General features: G+C 36.7%; 1 protein-coding gene across 2 annotated transcripts; it reads right to left on the bottom strand.

The window, feature by feature from the left end:
* Positions 1-908: 908 nt before the first annotated feature.
* On the bottom strand, positions 909-18,607 carry LOC309497665 (uncharacterized protein). 2 transcript variants are annotated; one of them, XM_082167966.1, is made up of 5 exons: positions 18,547-18,607; positions 17,632-17,935; positions 11,684-11,764; positions 11,238-11,339; positions 8,407-8,950 (listed from the first exon to the last, which is right to left on the bottom strand). In XM_082167966.1, the coding sequence occupies exons 2-5, from the start codon at positions 17,894-17,896 to the stop codon at positions 8,928-8,930; spliced, it is 471 nt and encodes a 156-aa protein (XP_082024092.1). In that variant the 5' UTR covers positions 17,897-17,935; positions 18,547-18,607; the 3' UTR covers positions 8,407-8,927. The 2 variants fall into 2 exon arrangements, with proteins under 2 accessions (XP_082024091.1, XP_082024092.1); XM_082167965.1 differs by lacking the exons at positions 8,407-8,950; positions 11,238-11,339; positions 11,684-11,764 and adding an exon at positions 909-1,828.
* Between the last annotated feature and the right edge of the window lie 1,246 nt (positions 18,608-19,853).

Here is a 19,853-nt window from a genome sequence, read left to right as displayed (position 1 = left end):
TGGGTTACATGTCAGTCAAACGTCCTCTTGGGCGGTCCTTGGCCAAGAAAAGCTCAGATAGAGTCCAGACCTTCTGCCGTCAGTCTGAAGGTCTGGCTACGCGAGACTAGGGTAAGGGTTAGGGCTGTGGGAACATAGACATGCTCCCGTAGTAATAAGTTGATTTAACAAGTTCAGTTGCTGCCTTAATTTTAAGTTGAAATAGGTGACTTTTTTAGTGTAACATTACAAAAACATTCAGCAAATATTAATAACATCACAAGAATGTTGTTCTAAGAACATTTACTCACAACATTACAAGAGCATTCCATAAACATTATTTTAAGAACGAATTGTTCCACTTACATAACTTGCAAAGAATGTTAGTTAAAGTTATGGGAATGTTCCCTGTTAGCTTGGATGATGTCCTACTTGCCTGTCAACATATGTATTTGAAACCTCTGTGCACCTGCTCACGCAGAGACGTCACATAATCAGTGTGTTCCTCGAGTCGTAGACAGTCACCAAGCGCCACAACCAACCAGCCACCTTTTGCAGTTCCTGCATACCCAAAACAACGAGCTTACTGTATGCTGTTGTCACACTATGTCGAACTCATACCGCAATTCAGAGATGGCAACTTAATTTGGGTTTTATTTAGCAAAATCTGTGTGGCAAAGCTGCGTGACCCACTGGACAGCACGGAGATGCATTTACATTTTAGCGAAGCATAGACCACTCGATTTAAGAGTAAATACACAGCAGTCATAACTTTCATTCTGGATGGATTTTATTTTTCATGAGCGGAACAGGCTGATCTTCGGTTGATCAATCAGCGGAAAGGGGCGTTTCATGCACATGTGGAAATCGAATTTAAGCTGTTTATCCATTTCTAGTGCCAATTTCTGATTTTTATACTTTCGATTAAATTTTTATTTATTTTTTTGAATTAATGCAACATACACGGACTGAAATTGCTCCTTTTTCTAAACCTTTTGTCACACTGAAGTACACTGCAATGTATTTACAGAATGAGTTTGCAAATGACGCTTCAGGTCTTTTTGATATGTGAAACTCTTTTTACACTGAAGACACTTGAAAGGCTTCTCTCCAGTGTGAACTCTTATGTGCCTCTCAAGGCTTAATTTAACTGTGAAACTCTTTCCACACTGACAGCAGGTGAAAGGCTTTTCTCCAGTGTGAATTCTCACGTGAGTCTTCAGGCTTGTTTGGTTTGAGCAAGTCTTTCCACAATAATGGCACATGAAAGGTTTCTCTCCAGTGTGAGTTAATACATGATTTTTAAGGTGATTGCTGTCTGTGAAACTCATTCCACACTGATGACATATAAAACAGTTCTCTCTTGAATGAATCCTCTTGTGGTTATTAAGGGTTACTTTATGTCTGAAACTCTTTCCACACTGATCACATGTGAATGGCTTCTCTCCAGTGTGAAGGTTCATGTGACATCTTAAGTTTAGTTCTGCTGTGAAGCCCTTTCCGCACTGGTGGCAGGTGTATGGCTTCACTCCAGTGTGAATTCTCATGTGCCTGTTAAAGCTTCCCTTTTGAGTGAAACTCTTTCCACACTGAAGGCAGGTAAATGGCTTCTCACCGGTGTGAATGTTCATGTGGATTTTAAGGTTTGCTTTTTTAGTAAAACTCTGTCCACACTCCTGGCAGTTGAAGTAACTTATAGTTTCTGTCTTAAAAGCTCTTTTTTGTGAGGATGAATTTTCAGTCTGTGAGCAACAAAAATTTTCTTCAGTGGTGAAATCCTGATGTTTCTCATACTGGTCTTTTTCCATTTCATCTAGTACTTCACTCTCCTCTTTCAGCAGCATCAGGTCTAAAGCGAAAAGAGACAAATACAAGTTTAATGCCACTAACATACATTAACACATTTAGTCATGTAAAGCATCAAAACCAACAACATGTACCCTACAACATTAGATCCTATATCCACAAAGCTAATAAAAGAGGCGGTACCTGTCATTTCAGAACCTATTGGGAATATTGTTTATTCTTTGCTATGTTTATGACATGTTTCAAATCATTTCAAGCTGGCAGTTATCCAATCTGATATTATTTATAAAGCACAAAATAAAATAACATAGTTGACCACAGTGCTGTACAATGTAATAAAATAAAATTAATTACAGAAATTAATAACCACAAATTTAAAACATCAAAACACACCATTCAGGGACATCTCAGACGAGTAGCTATAGTGACAATACCACAACGCTCATACCTGATCAAAAGCTAATGGAAAAAATGTAGGACCCTGACTGAAGATTTTCTAGTCGACTAGCAGTCGTTCATTCAAGTCATTAGTCAACTAATCGCATGTTTATATTTGCTTAATTACTCACATAGCTTACTGAGGAGAATCCTAAACCATAATGAGTGTTTAATACAGGCGTCATATTATAGAGTCTATATTCCGAGCTCAAGCGCACTCATAAAGTTTGACGGCTAAGCATCAGCAACAATAGCAAGGAGACATTTAAATTATTTATTAATAAACTAGTGTTTTCTGTCTCAGTGTCGCTGCAAAGATGAAGTTGATGATGCTGATTCGCCATCTCCACAGTGGACTATACTTTATCTTCCACACTCCGCACACATTTATAGGTTAACGTTAGAGTGAGTGACCATGTAAAGTTGCTACTTGCATGTTTGCAAGCCATATTTGAGGTCGACACACTGTAATTACCACAAAGAACCGCCATTCTCTCCGTGACTGCCACAAGTTTTTTTTTTTCTGCGACTAACTGATTAATACAATTTTGGTTGACTATTAGGGAGCAGCCCTAAAAAATATATGTTTTTAAATGTTTCTTAAATTCATTCAACGATGATGATTGTCTCATGTATTTAGTCCTCTGTCACGTCCGTAATGTTTTAAAGATTAAGTTTATAGCATATACTAATTATTAATGCAGTTAACTTGAAACTTTCTCAAAATACTTTCTTGAAATATTACTAGATTTAACTCTGTTAAAGTTTTTAAAGCATTTTATATGCGTTTCCATAGTCTGATCAATTTCGCTTTCAGAACTGTCACGTCTGTGACACTGATTATGTTCTGTTCTGTGATGAGCCAACCCTTTTCCACTCGGTGGATATAGTTGCTTCTGGTTTGTACATTGTAATTCACAGAAAGTCTACAAAATATGTTTTCTCCCAAAACCTTGTCTTTTTTTTTGTCACTTCCGTAACCCATGTATTCCCTCATCTAAAACATAAAACAAATTTATAGACAGATATTTTTCTGATGTATTTTCAGGGGCTTAGACAAATATAAACAGATGATTCAATATATAGGTAATGACATTCTATGATAATTTATATTTCAAGTTTTGACTGAAAATGTCACGTCCTTAACGCTGGAATTGCTCAAACCCTTAAGGCGAGACACTACAGGTGAATAGGGTAAACATTTTAACTAGCAGATATCATCATGAAACTTTCCCAGTTGATTACCTACATTAAGATGAGAAAAAAATATATTACAAGTTTTCTGTAATTTAATGTTTAAATATGCAAATTAGGCAATATCTAATTAAATATGAGCTAATTTGCATATATCTGAGTATTGGATAAAGCCAGAATATACTGTCGATAGCCTTAAAAAAATGATTTTCGCCATGTTTTTTGGAATAAAATGTTTTATAAATCAGGCTAGGAATAATATATTTACAAATCCCTCTGTAAATGTCTTCATAATATAACTAGGTACAAGACTGGAAAGTTTGGTGTATATAGGTGCTACTGAAGTGGAGATTTCGGACTTGGAGTATGAGAGAAAATTCATTCTGAGAAAACGGGCTTTAAAGATTTATCATCAGCCAATGAGATTGCGCATTCAGCCCTTTTACTTTCACGATTGGTTGCTGATAAAAAAGGAAATGACCATATTTGGATGTACAGGAGAGAGAGAGCTTCCTAAGGGTGCATGTGATGACAGGGTGCCGGCAGCGATCGCGGAGCAGCATGTTGATTAAGGACGCCAACTTTTGTTGAATTTATGAGAAATCTACAGACGCAAACAGACAAAGTGTAATAAAATAAAGACCTAAATGTGTATTTCTGACTTTTTTTCACCACAAGTCTGAAAGAAGACATGTTATTGAAGACAAATAACCAAAAATCTCAAAATTGACCAGCAAAAAAACCCCGATGTTTTTGCCTGCCGTGTCTCGCCTTAATCAAAAACCCATTTTGACTGAGGAGAAGTGGTAAATTATAGAAAGACCTCATATCTGCAATTTATATCTAAAATAGTAGAAAAATATTGTCCTTTCAAGTATGTTAATTTTTTCATAGAAACTGTATTTGTGAAAGATATCAGTCAGGATTTAAGCCTCGTTGTTTGTTTATTAAAGTTACAAACAAATAACCTAGCTTTGGCATCTAATCATGGCTACAGCTTTCTTTGATTGCTTTTAGGTCTTTCAGTAACAGACATTCACTTGGATAGCCTGAGATTTATGTAGATATTTGTGGACAAGCATTCGCAGGGTTTATGCCCCATCTATCCGACTGCTACCACTTGTTTGTGTAGATGAAGAAACATCTCATGAAACACAAGTATGGCACCAATACTGACACAGGGGTTAGTATTGGGTCCTCTGCTTTTCTCCTTGTACATGCTTCCCCTAGGAGTCATTATAATTAGATTTCACTACATTTTCAATGATACTCAGTTTTATATTTCCTCACCACCTGAAAAAACTACACTGCTCTCAGCTGAAGTCAGCAGAGTGTATTAAAGATATCTAGTTGCGATATATATATATTTAAATATACACACTAGATGACTAGTAATTTTCTTGCACTAATACTAACTATATACTTGAATAACAGGAGGAGACATCGTAACTTTTACTGAACTCAAAACAGCACAGAACTGGCCACAAGCAGTTAACTCATTTAATGATTGCTTTTGACATAATTCATTAACGTGCGGCCCAGATACATAGAAAGAAACAACCATGAAGCGCGCGTATCCAAGCAGCGCTTAAAAACATAAGAAATCAAATACTGAAAGTTTGCCAAAGATTACAACTTTTTTTCCCCTAAAAATCTAAATGAAACATCTGAAGAGGAGGAAGACCCAGCCATGTTGCGGCCGCCCACTAAGCAAGCTGCGCCCGCACCTGTCACCGGAGATGAGTGCCCTGTCTCTGATACCCAGCCCCCGCCCCACGATTCGGTGGTAAGCAAAATCGTGCTTTCCGATGACCCAGTGCTTTGGCCTGAGAAAATAACTGACCAAAGATGCAGCTTTGTCAAAAAGTTCAAATAAAGGATTTCGATTTTCCTCAAAATAGTAACAAAATTCCTTGTCGTTTCACTGCGGATTGTTATTACAAAAAAATTAAAAACAAGAAAGCTGAAAGGACCACATTTTTGAATGTGCAAGACAGTGGACAAAAGGCTCAAGGTAAAACCAAGACCTTCAATTTCTTATAAATGGATTCTGAATCATTTGTCCATGACAATGGACACACATTTTTTGTGTCTTATACCAAACTGTAGAAAATTCTGTGTGCTGTTCAAAGTAAAATAAATACATTTTTTATGTGTCTCACTTACTTCTTTTTACTCAATATTACTGTTGTGCAATTCAAAGGAAAATCTTAGTCAATGTTGGGGCATAGGGGCCCCCAGGTCCTGACTTTGCTTAGGGTCCCCAAAATGGTAAACACCCCTGCCAGCACCGGAATACCGATGGTAAAACCGATGGTTGATAAGGTAAGTATCAAATCTTAAACGAATGAAGAAACGTTGGTGCCAGTGGGTTCTAACCAAAGCGAAACCGGCCCTTTGAGAAAAAGGCTTACTATGGGTTTTATATGTTGTTTGTTGCTATAGACCCAAATCTCGCATCATGTTTCAGTTGTCAGGCCATGTTCTGTCCCGCCTAGTTAAGATGAAACTAGCTAGCTAAGGCTAACTATTTAATGTCAGCTTTGGGAACAATCTATAGACAAGCCGAAGATGTGTGTAGGTTACGTAGCAAGAAAACGTAACATTTTCCCTGAACATCCCGGAGAGGCGGTATTAAAGGAGAACTCCGGTCAATTTTTTTGTAAATTTGGAGTGCTGTCAATACAGAGAACAACGACAAAAATCAATGTTGCCCACACCGTGTTATCCTCTTTTTAAAATTTGCACTCTGTTGACTTCAATGGGGCATATTTTAAACCTGCTTTTACCCTCTTAACATCCTTGATGTGTCATTACAAGTGCCCAGCCAATGTGAGTGATTCCTTTAGAGTTAACATGGGTAGAATCTGACTGCAGTAGGTGTGAAAGATATGAATAAAAATGAAGTTAATTCGGCCAGCGCTCATACCTGTATTTACACCCTGTTTTCGGTTGAAGTCCAAAGTAGTCGATTGTCGAGTTCACGCGCATATGTTTAGTTACCTATGATCACGCGCGTGAACTCGACAATGTAACCAGTGTAACACTGGACAGCGCAAGATTCTCATCTGTGGCTTTAATATTTCAAAAATAATTGTATCGAAGTATGTATGTTGTAGGCTACACATTAACTTAGCGATGTTATAAATCATATTTTTTGACAGCATGAAGCAAATTGTTATGCAAGTGGCATATATGACACAATCCATTGGCACATCTCACGTTTGACACATGCCAATATCCACTGGTACATGCCAGTTGGCCTGTATCACTAAAACTGACATGTCTCTTTATGTTGTGGCACCTCCAGTAGTGACACCTGCAGCTGTCTGCCGGAGTATAGATTATGTAACATATGCGCACAGTTAATTTGTACAACAAAAATGTATTTTATTTATTGAATAACTCCATACAATTATTTTTGAAATATTAAAGGTACTGAGGAAGGTCCTGCGCGACCGAACGTTTGTTGAATTTTTAAAATGCACTGAGCACTTTTTTGCACTTGTATAAATAAAGAATATTGCTAGTAGCTCGGTATACTCCTTTTCAGATAGGCCTACATAGCCTTACAAACAAATGATTTTAATAAAAAAAAATGTTTACACTTTTTGGAAGGACTTGAAATATTAAAGCCACAGATGAGAATCTTGCGCTGTCCAGTGTTACACTGGTTACACTCACTTATTCTGACACCTACTGGCGTGCGTCTGTGCAGCATCACGCAAAAATAAAGGTTTACAGTAACGGACGCGACTGTTAATACGTTATTCGTAGTGACCCATGATTTATTTCGTGTCTTTCCTAGAATGGGCAGTTTGTGACTGTGAGATAAACAACATAAAGTAGCACTGGTATTACAAAACATTCAGTGGTATTCAAGCTATAGGTGTTCTATTAATCTGTCAGTCACTACTGGAGGTGTCGCAACATGCGGTGACATGTTCCACGACTCGGTGTCAGTCAGGTGACATGTCAGTGTCAGTGTGTCGCGATGTCAGTGACACATGCCACTATCCACTGGCACATGCCAGTGAAGACCGGATTTGCCAATACGCATAGTGACGTGCCATTGGCTTCTGTGCGTCAGATGCCATGTCACTTAATGTTAAAACTGCTACTGACATCCCGTCTTTCCTTGTCAATGGACAGTTTACACACGAGGAAGTGAACAATAACAGATTAATCTCAAGAGCTAGGATACATGTGGAGCATTCAATTCAGCGACTGAAATTGTTTCACATTCCATACCAGTTGGAAAGTATAATATAAAAAATATAAACAAGATACTTAAAGTGCATGTGTGTGTGTCTTATCCAATTTCATGGAGAATGGGTGTTTGTAAATTTGTGTGTTAACTGTGTTGTACATACATGAATTTCTCGTAAAAAAAAAAAATCGTATTAAAGAAGTCGCAAAACAGGTTAATGGGTGTAATACATATGTGTGTATATATTAGGGGTGGAACGGATTGCAGTTGATCCGTACGGATAAGTCCCCACGGTTCGGCACGCATGTGATTCGCGGATTAACTGCTAAATTTAACCTACATAGAGTGAAAGTTTATAATTTGGACATGTTTTGTCTTGCCAATTTACGTATTCAAACCATTTTAAACGTGGAAGAAGAGGCGAAAATCGGAACTCGGACGCTATCTATGTGCGCACAGAAGAGAGAGACGTTATATATTTATATATATATATATATATATATATGTGTGTGTGTGTGTGTGTGTGTGTATTTGTGTGTGTGTATATATAATTTAAATTTTTTTGCTGATCCGAAAAAATTATCCGATCCGTGGCTCAAAACCCGTAAATGACCGTGAATTTTGTGATCCGTTCCACTACTAGTATATATATGTATATAAATAACTGTATAGTTTTATTTTTGTTACCATTTTCTAATACACATTTAATTATCTGTTATAAGTTCTGTGTGAGTAGCATGAAGGACCTACAAACTTGTATAATAAATAAATTGCCTGGATTGTGTGAGATGCCAAATTTTCATTTATTATAACCCAGCTTATTTAAAGGACAACAGTACAGCTTATGAGTGCAGGGTACTACGAGCATTTACCCTAAAAAACAAACTTTTTTTGGACAAAACGTTTTGATCAGTGAACCCTTACAGACTAAAGAAATATAAATAATCAAGGTAAACAAGAATACAACAGGGAGATTTCAAGTTCAAGTAGCTGCAACAGAGAAAATTAACACTGACCGACATATCAACTTGTCAGTACATACATAAACACTATTTTGAATTTAGAAAGTTTTACAGTTCTTACAACTGTGAGAGAATGTATGGTAGGAAACAATCTTTATAAAATATTTCCATAGTGTCAATATTAACAGCCCATGTAGGGTCTTTGAGCACTGACAGAAGGACAAGGTCAAGAGGAGGTGACAGCTGTTAGCTCCGGTAAGGTGTAGGTTTCCCTGGATCTGATGCCAGTAGTTTCGAGTTTGTCAGCTAGGACAAAACCTGGGCTGGTCACCAGCCCATCAAACTTCTTGATTGGGAGAGTCTAGATTTAAAGTTAGGCACAAGTTGTGAAGTACATAATTAGCCACAGTGTATACAAAATACATTTGAAATGAAAGCAATGTTTACATACATACATATGTGTAGTTAATCACATTTTTCATGAGCCAAAATTATGTAATGTTAGTTTTTAACTATATTACACAGTTTGAAACCCCTGGTTTAAATTTTGAAAAAATGATTAAATATAACATTTTACAAAAATATTAAGTGTTGGACAGTGTTGTTTTTGGCAGCCCTTTTAGTTTTAGTCTTAGTCTTTTGGACGAAAATGCTTTTTAGTTTTAGTCACATTTTAGTCACTTATAAACTTTATAGTTTTAGTCAAGTTTTAGTCGACGAAAACATAAAAAGGTTTTAGTCAAGTTTTAGTCAATTTAAAAAAAAAAGAAAAAAGAAAGTAGTCTTTAACAAATTAATTTAGGTTAAAAAGTATTGGAAATGGGCTTAGGTTTGACAGGTTGTAGCAAGTGTTGCAATTCATAAAACAACAGTTAACCTTAAAACCTAATAAACTAGACTTTCTCATTGATGGAGATGCAGTGCTGCCAAGCTGTAGGCTACTTCATTGTCAGAAACCTTTTATCCCCATATTTCAAGTTATATTTTTTCCATGAATTGATGCTCTTCTAAAATTTCAGCACATTGGCTATTTTCACCAGTAATCACAGTAATAAAGGAATGGTTTACAGTTTAAACAGCAAAAAACTTTGAGCTACTACAACATTACACACAGATAAAGTGGTTCAGTGGAATCACTGTTTTACTCAAAAAAAGCCAGGAATAAAAACATTCTTACTTTGGCAATTGTGGCTTTATTATATAATTAGTTAAATAATAATTTATGTTATAATCTAAGTTATATAATAATTATATATTACTTTGTACCAATTAGCCCACTAAACTAATGCTCGGACACACTCGGTCTCTCTCGCGCACTTTCGGTCTCTCTCGCGCACTGTCGCTCGCTCGCGCAGTTCGTTTCGCTTTTGTCCAGTCCGGCGCCTCATATCGAAGATGTGTGGCGAGTGACTAGCCGCAGCCGCAGGTGTGTTGTTGTTGTTGTGTGGAATCTGGTGCGCGGCATGGCGGCAGCCGGGTGGTGGGCGTACCCAAAACAAGGATAGGAAGCGGCAGCATTGCTGATACTTTTTTTTTTTGTTCAAAACAGACAGATTTCACGCAAATTAGGCAGAAATGACATGCATTGTGAACGTCAGACTTTTAATCATTTTCGTTCCGTCTCGTCTCGTCAACGAAAACTCGAAAACGTCTCGTCATGTTTTAGTCACCTTAGAGCCATTTTTAGCTAGTCATCGTCGTGTTATCGTCATAAAAAAAAGGTGCGTCAACGAAATAATTTCGTTATCGTCATCGTTGACGAAAACAACATTGGTGTTGGATGACAAAACCCTAGCTAAATTGTCATTGGTTTACTGTAGAGTAATTGTGATGTTTCTGCTAATTTTAAAGGGTTAGTTCACCCAAAAATGAAAATTCTGTCAGTAATTACTCACCCTCATGTTGTTCCAACCGCGTAAGACCTTCGTTCATCTTCGGAACACAAATTAAGATATTTTTGATGAAATCTGAGAGCTGATCACTTCTCCGTAGGCTGCTAGGTGGCCCAAACTTGCTGGCCCAGAAAAGTTATTAAAGAGATCGTTAATATAGTCCAAGTGACTACAGTGGCTCAATCTTAAGTATATCAAGCGACGAGAATACTTTTTGTGCGCAAAAACAAACAAAAATAACGACTTTATTCCACTATTCATTTCCTTCTCTCTGGGCCACTAGTTGGTTCGCGTAGTGTTTTTGCGCTGCGCGTCACACACATGACCAGCGTCGGCCAATAGTGAGCTTACGTGGTGACGTGTAACACAGACGCGCTGCGCAAAAACACTTACGAGGCCCAGAGAGAAGGAAATGAATTGTGGAATAAAGTCGTTATTTTTGTTTGTTTTTGCGCACAAAAAGTATTCTCGTCGCTTGATATACTTAAGATTGAGCCACTGTAGTCACTTGGACTATATTAACGATCTCTTTAATAACTTTTCTGGGCCAGCAAGTTTGGGCCACCTAGCAGCCTACGGAGAAGTGATTAGCTCTCAGATTTCATCAAAAATATCTTAATTTGTGTTCCGAAGATGAACGAAGGTCTTACGCGGTTGGAACAACATGAGGGTGAGTAATTACTGACAGAATTTTCATTTTTGGGTGAACTAACCCTTTAAGGGTACATGAAAGTACAAAAAAAATAAAAATCGTACCTGGACTCAGAATCCACCCCATCCCAGTAAAACGCCCAAGTTGCAACAAGGATGCACGAGCCCATTCTCTGTCCTCCTGGGTGACAGGTCTTTTGATGCCAGCTGAAATAATAGTTTAAAACTGGTTATAAAAATTAGCAATAGTATTTAAGATAATTTCAAGTGATTGTAATATCTCAATTTACCAGCCTTTTATTATGATCATTCATTTATAGCACACAATCAAAGCTTTTAAAAAAAATCAGTGTACACCTCAGCCTCACTTTAAACATGGTTATAAAGCTTACGATCATGATTTTTCACCTGCACTACAACACACTGTGAGTGTATGTTAGAATAATTTCATAAATATGATTAATCTTATTAGCAATAGCTTTAAACCACATTACATTACGTAGTTAAGAAAATAATTAAAACCACGCAACATCAACAAACTTATTACAAACCTCGTGTTGTGGATGGTGTCATCTCAGAAACTCTCTTGACTGCAATTTGGTCCCCCTTCGGAGTGTTGGTCTTTTTCCACACTAAAGGTGGGACAAAAAAAATAAAAATTCGATATGCCGATTTATCGCGATATTTCCGGCCGCGAGACATTAACGACACTCTGGCACCAAGTATCGATATTTTTTTAGGCATACAAAAGATCCAAATTCATATACCCACACTGTGGAGGTTTCCCACTTTGGCTTACCAGAGCGGCAATACACCCATGCTTCTTATGGTGGCGCGTCCCAGATTGCAGATGGTCAGATGAATGGAAATTGTAATTCACAACGAAGAAGAAATACAAGCATAATGGCAGACCGACAACAAATCAAAGATGCACCGGCGTCTTTTAAATCAAAAGTTTGGGCCAAGCGGCAACCTCCGTCTCTCTCTTGAAACCAACATGGAAGTGAATTAAACGGCAATTCATCGACTGGCCGCTGGAGGCTGGCTGCAAAAGTGAGTCAAATCTGCATCTCCCCCATGTTGAAATGCCCAACTTTACAGCAGAAAAAAAACATGTTTACAGCCTGGAGCAAAAAGTGGCTTTGGTCTATCATTTTGCCCTTCATGACAACTGTGAGGGGGGTGAACTTTTTTAGAACTCATCCGTTTCAATTAGATTAAGCCTTAAATTTCTGCATAATTAAGGGTGTGTCCCCTTTTGAGTGACAGGTGGATTCCCGCTGCTGTGGTCATTAGTCATCATTAGCCGTTTGTCTGCTGTCTGTTAGCCGTCACGTTTCCTCAGCTAATTGTCTGACTGTAAAAATAAATAAATTCCAACCACTAAACTTGGCATCTCTGCCGTGTTTGTGATTTTTTAGGATTATAATGTCTTGCTGTGGGGTTAATTGTATTAACAGACCATCCAAGAAGCTTGGACTCCATTTTTTCCAGTGAGTGAAATTATAATATAATTTATTCATTTAATTTCTAATAATTTATTTATTATTTATAATTGTATTTAAAACTTTATTACACTCCAGAATCCAACAGACTGTGATTAGCTGTAGGCTGAAACCATAGACTGTACAAAAGTCTGAAACGTTGTCATATAATGTTACGCCTGCATTTCATAAATAGCGTAACATTTACTAACACTGACTATATTGGAAGTATTTTTTGACATGTCCTCAAAGATATGTGTAGGAAATAAGCCTGTAATTACTCAATAGACCGTACAACGAAACAGAATGAGGACTGTGATGTCCGCCACAAATTGAAGATTTTACCAATCAGCAACATGACCACTTTTTGCCAACCTTTACATTTCAGTGCATTTAGGGCTGCACGATATTGAAGAAAAATACGATATGCGATAACTCATTAAATAATGCAATATTTAGCCAAGAGCAGTGAGTTATTTTCTCTTTGTCTTTTATTCATGACCCCAGTTATTGCAAGCTGTTGTGGTATGCATATCATGATATATACATTTGCGATATTTCGATATATTGTGCAGCCCTACCTTTTATGGAAATACCATAAAATAAAAAAATAAAATAAATTATCTCTGTGAAACTCATGTTTGAAAAATTATTCTCCAAGCGAGACAGCGGAACACAGAATGATTCCGTAGTAACAGTTATTGCGAACAGTTACATATTCTTTTAATAGCAATAATAATTTTTAAATGTAATCTGTACATTCATACTAGTGTTAGACCGAATAATGAAACAAACGCATACATCTCTGTTATCAATAACAGCCATTTACAGCCAATATGACCAATAATGTCATTTTTTATGCTTCTTGTAATTTTTATTAGCGAAGGACATGCCTGAAGGACACCGCTGTGCCAACCATTTTCTCTTTCTCCAAGGGCAAAGAACAACAGCCAAAAAGAAGACACTTGGTAAGTATTGATGAGGTGGTAAGTGGCATCCCTATTTCAGCTGTAAATAGTAATGAGGAGGTTGCATATGTAGACAATAGGAGTAGTGCCAACAGCCATGCTGTCAATCAGAGCAATGTCATGATGATGGAAGGCACATCTGAACAGGCCTTTGTCGCTAAAGATGTCGTGCATGATGACATTGCTCTGACAGCAAATGTGTGTGAGGATTTTGGTTTGGGTAGCAGCGTTCAACACACAAATCGGAGTGGAAAACAATCACACTTTGGTTCTTCGAGCGATCACTGTTAAGGCATATTTACTAATATATCATAATGTATGTAATATTATATTCTGCAATACACTTCATAATATAAATACATGTGATCAGATATGGTACTACATGTGTAATATATTGCAGATAATATTTATATATATATATATTTTTTTTTTTTACATTATAAATGTTTCATATTTTTAAGCTGGTTAAAAAAAACCCACACACCTGCATACATTAAAGTAGTTAGCCAAGAGACTATCTCTGTGCTGAGGAGTGCACAGTCATTTATGGAAGTAAAATAATGTCAATGTCAATGTTTTTTAAATAAAAAGCCTGTTGAATTGCCCTACTTGAAAAAAAAAATAGGCATTGCATTAACCATGCTTGCATTTTAATGCATTGTATTTTTAGGGCTTGCATTTTTATGGGCTGAAATTCAACATAGTTGAATATTTAAGCTGTGAATATTTCAATTAAAAACATTTCAAACACCTTTTCATTATTAAAAATTCAATAATCCATATTCACCTTTCATATTTCACTTCCAAAATAGTCAAACTGTTTAAAAATACAACCAATAATATTCAACAGGCAATTTTCGGTCCATTTTATTTCGCTTTGAAAATTCACTTCCACAAATTCAGTGGGTCAAATTCGACAGTAAATTCAACATTGACGTCCAGGAGTTGCAGGAAAAGCAGTAGAGAAGTAACAATCTGCTGTTAGTCGACCTCACCATCAGATGGTGCAAAAGCGCTTGTTGTTGACGAAGTCATTCATTCATAAAATGAATATGATTATCTGTGTCACTATATGCGGAAAAGATGATAAACACACAAAAGCTGTGTTTATGTTTCATTCAATAACTTCATTGTTACTTTCCCTGTGTATTCTACATGTCATCAGCTTTCTCTACCATGAACAGGATTATAATCGGTTTCCCTCAATACCTCATACCCAAGGATTCCCCTTCCGTCGGGACAAAACGCTTTATGGACTAATACAGTGATATGTAGAGATGCACCGATTGATCGGCTGGTGACCGGAATTGGCCGATTTTCACGTGATCGGCCATGACAGTCTGACATATGCCGATTTTATGCCGGTCAAATGCACTCGGGCGCCGCATGATTAACCTTTTGAGTGGTACGGTCTCATATATGGGATTGTTACTTCTGTGCCCCTGAGAGTACGGTCCCACATTTATAATGTTCAGTGACGTCGCATAACTGCCAGATTCAAACTGTGCTTTCGCGCGTTGGCTGGCGCTGAGCCAGAGTCGGACGCGTTCAGCGCTGTCATATATCACAACTAAGCAGTGTTTTCAACCTCATAATGTTTATTTTAGGTTTCAGATATTTTAATACACATAAGCACGAGTAAAACAATACATTTGGAGTTTGTAAAATGACGTACACACTGATGTCTGTGGAAGCAGCAATAACAATCTATTCAAATATAATTTGCCGCAAATATAATCTGTTATTCATATCAGACAAAGATAGTGGAAGTAACTATAAAGTTTACTCTATTCTTCTCAGTTCACCGGCCACTTTCTTGCATATATTTCGGGAGAAACTGATGAATTCACGTGCTGTAAATCCGACTGACAGGACAACATTGCGGCGCCCATAAACGACCAAACACACTCACTTACATGTATTTGAGAATCGGAATATCAGATAGGCTTTTTGTGAATATTTTTAATAAAAAAGGAAAAGCGAAATAAAAGCGACACATCTGTCATACAGTATTATTGTGGCTGTGGTGTATCGCGTATTTTTTTACAGTCTATGATCGCGTGACGCGTCGCCATGGAAACATTAAAGGGAACGTTCGCCTTGAAAAAAAACTCACTCTGGGGGGGGGGTCATTTAGAAAATGTTAAACTTACGCGTGAAATCGTTAAAGAAAAGATCGAAAATAAATGTGTGTGTGCTGTAAAGTGATTAGAAATTTTTTTTAGCGGAATCGGCTAAAATCGGTATCGGCAGGTCAAACTCAATGAAAAATCGGAATCGGCCTAGAAAATTGTAATCGGTGCATCTCTAGTGATATGAAAGACCAATCTTGCACCTTATTAGGGAAGTAGGCTGTAGGCTACTATATAGGCTACAGGCAAGAAGATGGACTCAGAATATGAACTTAACGCGCAAAGTTTCATGCTGAGCGTTTCGTGATATACTGGCATAAAATCAACACTTGATCAATTAATACTAACACTTTCTCTTCTCTTCTCTCTCTCTCTCTCTCTCTATATATATATAGTATGCCTACGTGTATTGCATTAGCTTAAACTGTCATAGCACTTGCATATTGTTGTCCTATTGTTAGTTTAACTGTAAATCGCTTTGGATAAAAGCTTCTGCTAAATGACTAAATGTAAAATTGGCTTGACATTGGACATTCGCACATTTAGGGACCGTCTCTAAAGTTGCATACAACATTGGCATACACGTTTCTAACTTCAGCAAACTTAAATTTATTTGAATAAATATCAAAAATCCAAAGGGTGCGCATTATGCCTGACACTGCATGAACACTTTACAGTTGGTTTTATGACTGTAAGTCGTTCTATTCAAATGCTATCGGAGTTAGAAACGTGTATACCAAAGTCTTATAGAGACGGTCCCTAAATGTGCGAACGAATGTCCAACATCAAGCCAGTCTATCACTGGGAAACACTCAGCATTAAGCTTTGCGCATTATTCTGAGTCCATCTGCTTGCCTGCGAGTTTGGTCTTTTACATCACTGTAGTCCATTAAGCTACGTTAAGCGTTTTATATGTCCAGCAGGGGAATCCTGAAGTATTGAGGGAAACCCGAATAGCCTGCATGCAGCACATCGCCACAATATAAAGTTAAGGCAACTAAACAACCAAGAGAAATATATGTCAACCTCAAAAATGTAACATTGGATCTATATATCCGCATCAGGGAATAACATTATAATCTCGTTCACGGTAGAGAAAGATGCATGTAGGCTACACAGGAAAAGTAACCGTGAAGGCACTGAATTTAACATAAAACAGCTGTCATAATAATCACAAATACACTTACATTGCTGTAAATGAGTTTTATGAATGAATGACTTGCTCTAATTTTGCTGGTCTTCGTCAACAACACGCGCTTTTGCACCCCCTGCTGGTGAGGCCGGCTAACAGCAGATGGAGAGTATGCTCGGCAATCTACTGCTTTTCCTGCACTTCCTGGACGTCAATGTTGAATTTACTGTCGAATTTGAAGCACTTAATTTGTGGAAGCGAATTTGCAAAGCGAAATAAAATGGACCGAAAATTGCCTGTTGAATATTATAGGTTGTATTTTTAAACAGTTTGAATATTTTGGAAGTGAAATATGAAAGGTGAATATGGATTATTGGATATATCACATAATGAAAAGGTGTTTGAAATGTTTTTAATTGAAATATTCACAGCTTAAATATTCAACCATGTTGAATTTCAGCCCATAAAAATGCAAGCCCTAAAAATACAATGCATTAAAATGCAAGCATGGTTAATGCAATGCCTATTTTTTTTCCAAGTAGTGCAATTCAACAGGCTTTTTATTTCAAAAACATTTGACATTATTTTACTTCCATAGTCATTTCTTTTAAAATATAGTAAATATGGTCTTAATGGTTTTTTGGCCAATCATTAACCGAACCACAGGCTCTACTCGTCAGCACAATGGTAACCCCAAAAACTCAGACATACCAGAAAACCTTTTAAATTCAAATATATTAGAACATTAACAGATCATGCAGCTTCGAGAATAATTAAACCAACCTGTTTGTTCCTCAGTATCTTCATGTTTCACTCTGAATGTTTCTTCAATCTTCATGTCTTCACTCTCCTCTTTAATAAACGGCATCTTAGTTTGTTCCTCAGTATCTTCATGTTTCACTCTGAATGTTTCTTCAATCTGCATGTCTTCACTCTCCTCTTTAATAAACGGCATCTTAGTTTGTTCCTCAGTATCTTCTTGTTTCATTCTTAATGTTTCTTCAATCTTCATTTCTTCACTCTCCTCTTTAAGAAATGGCATCTTCATAATAGTGTCACGTGTATCTCAGTCGCTGTGTCACTTTTTCTGTGTTTGGAGAATTTGTTAAGTTTAAGATGAGAATAATTAACAGGAAGAAACATACATAACTAAAACGAAAAATAAATCCACACTAAACTTATGTGTGTCTCAATCAGCTGTATTTCAGTAGTTCAATGTTAAGAGAGTCAGTCAGTGTGAGAGTTAATGGACTTAAATGACCTAATCAGCCAAAAACTTTCAAAACTAACACTACAAATTAATCAAATAACACAAATTATATATATTATAGACATTTCATATTTGTATTTGATTTGTAGATCACTTAAAATGTTCCACTTTAAAGAAAATATTAGCAGTGGGTTTGTCTGGTTTTGTGTGTGTGTGTGTGTGTGTGTGTGTGTGTGTGTGTGTGTGTGTGTGTTTCATTAATATTTCCCATTGACCGAATTCGTGTTTACAATAAACTCGTTCACGATATTGGGAGCGAGCGAAATGAGACGCACCTTTTCAATAACTCATGTAAGCTTTGTTGACAGAAATAACGTTCATTAATGTTAAAGAAAGCATTATAATTACTTCATTATAATTATAATGATTTAATGATGAATAATTCATATAGCAATGTTTAAAAACTTTAAATGTTTAAAAAGACAAACCTTTCTTCAGCTGAACCACAACAAATGCACGAGCGGGGGCGCGGCCATATGACGTCACCAGACCACAACAAAATAAAAGACCTGCTCATATGCTAGAACGACAAAAGTGCATATAATAGTAAAATAGATGTCAGGATAATTAAGTTGAATTCTTTGAGAAATATTAACTGCTATTGAAAAAGTGTGATAGTTTGTCTAAAAGGTAAAACTGTTTAGGGTAAAAAAGCATTTATACCAGATATCCTTGTATTAAAATGCAAATAGTGAAAAATGTGATAAAACACACTTGATAAAAGAGTGTATTCATACATCATACGTCAGTATTTAAACATAAAAGTCAGTGTGTTTTTTTCCTAATATTAAAATGTGGAAAGTTATATTGAAGTTAATTTGAATCTAAAAATACCTGAACGTGTATAAAATCACTAAAAATAATGATCTTCCGAGAATCAGTAGAAGACAAATAAAAGAAGCAGCAAGAAAAATGTCAATAATAAATGTGATTCATAAAATACCAGAAAGTACTGATAGAAAGGTTGAGTCTAATTTGAAAAATGATGCCTATGTAGAGTGATTCAAATCGCTGGGTACATTATGATGAAGATGATGATATGTAGGGCGTAGTAGATCATAAACAGCTTAATTTTAACAAAACAAAAGAGTAAAAGTCAACATGAAAAAATAAATAAAATAAATAAAACCGTGTGATCCATACAAAACCAACACAAGACATTGAACTATAAGGCTACATCCAGACTGCAGGTAAATGTGACCTAAATCCTATTTTTTTGCTCACATGACTCCGATCTGTTTTTGTTTTCATGACAGTGTGAACAGCACAAACCACATGGAATCTGATCTTTTCAATTCCGATTTGTGCCACTTCCACACATGGTCCTAAATTCAATACAGGTCAGATGTTTTACAGTGTGACCGCAGTCCAAACAGTCATATCGGAATTCATGCGACTTTTATGTCATTCTAGAGCAACATTCGTTTCAGTTCTGCACACATGGGAGTCACTTCAAAAGTTGTACATACCCGACGTTATCAGACAGCTGTGAAAGGTAGTCAGTGAAGGACAGTGATGTGTCAGAAATCACAAGTACTACAGTAACAGCTGGGTTATCCTGGGTTATTTTTGCTGGGTTATTCTATATACAAGCAAAACACATATCATAAATGTTTCAAAACTCTGCTCTCTTTTTTTGCATCCTCGCCTCTGTCTTTTTTATATTGCCTGCGTATGAATTTACTGGCTTCCACGACAGATCATGCTATAGCCTATTGACATCATATCCGGGAGA

This window comes from Leuciscus leuciscus (assembly GCF_965113295.1).
Source record: "Leuciscus leuciscus genome assembly, chromosome: 4".
NCBI classification, from domain to species: Eukaryota; Metazoa; Chordata; class Actinopteri; order Cypriniformes; family Leuciscidae; genus Leuciscus; species Leuciscus leuciscus.
The sequence above is the reverse complement of the archived record's forward strand: the minus strand, read 5'-3'. Positions and strand labels throughout refer to the sequence as shown.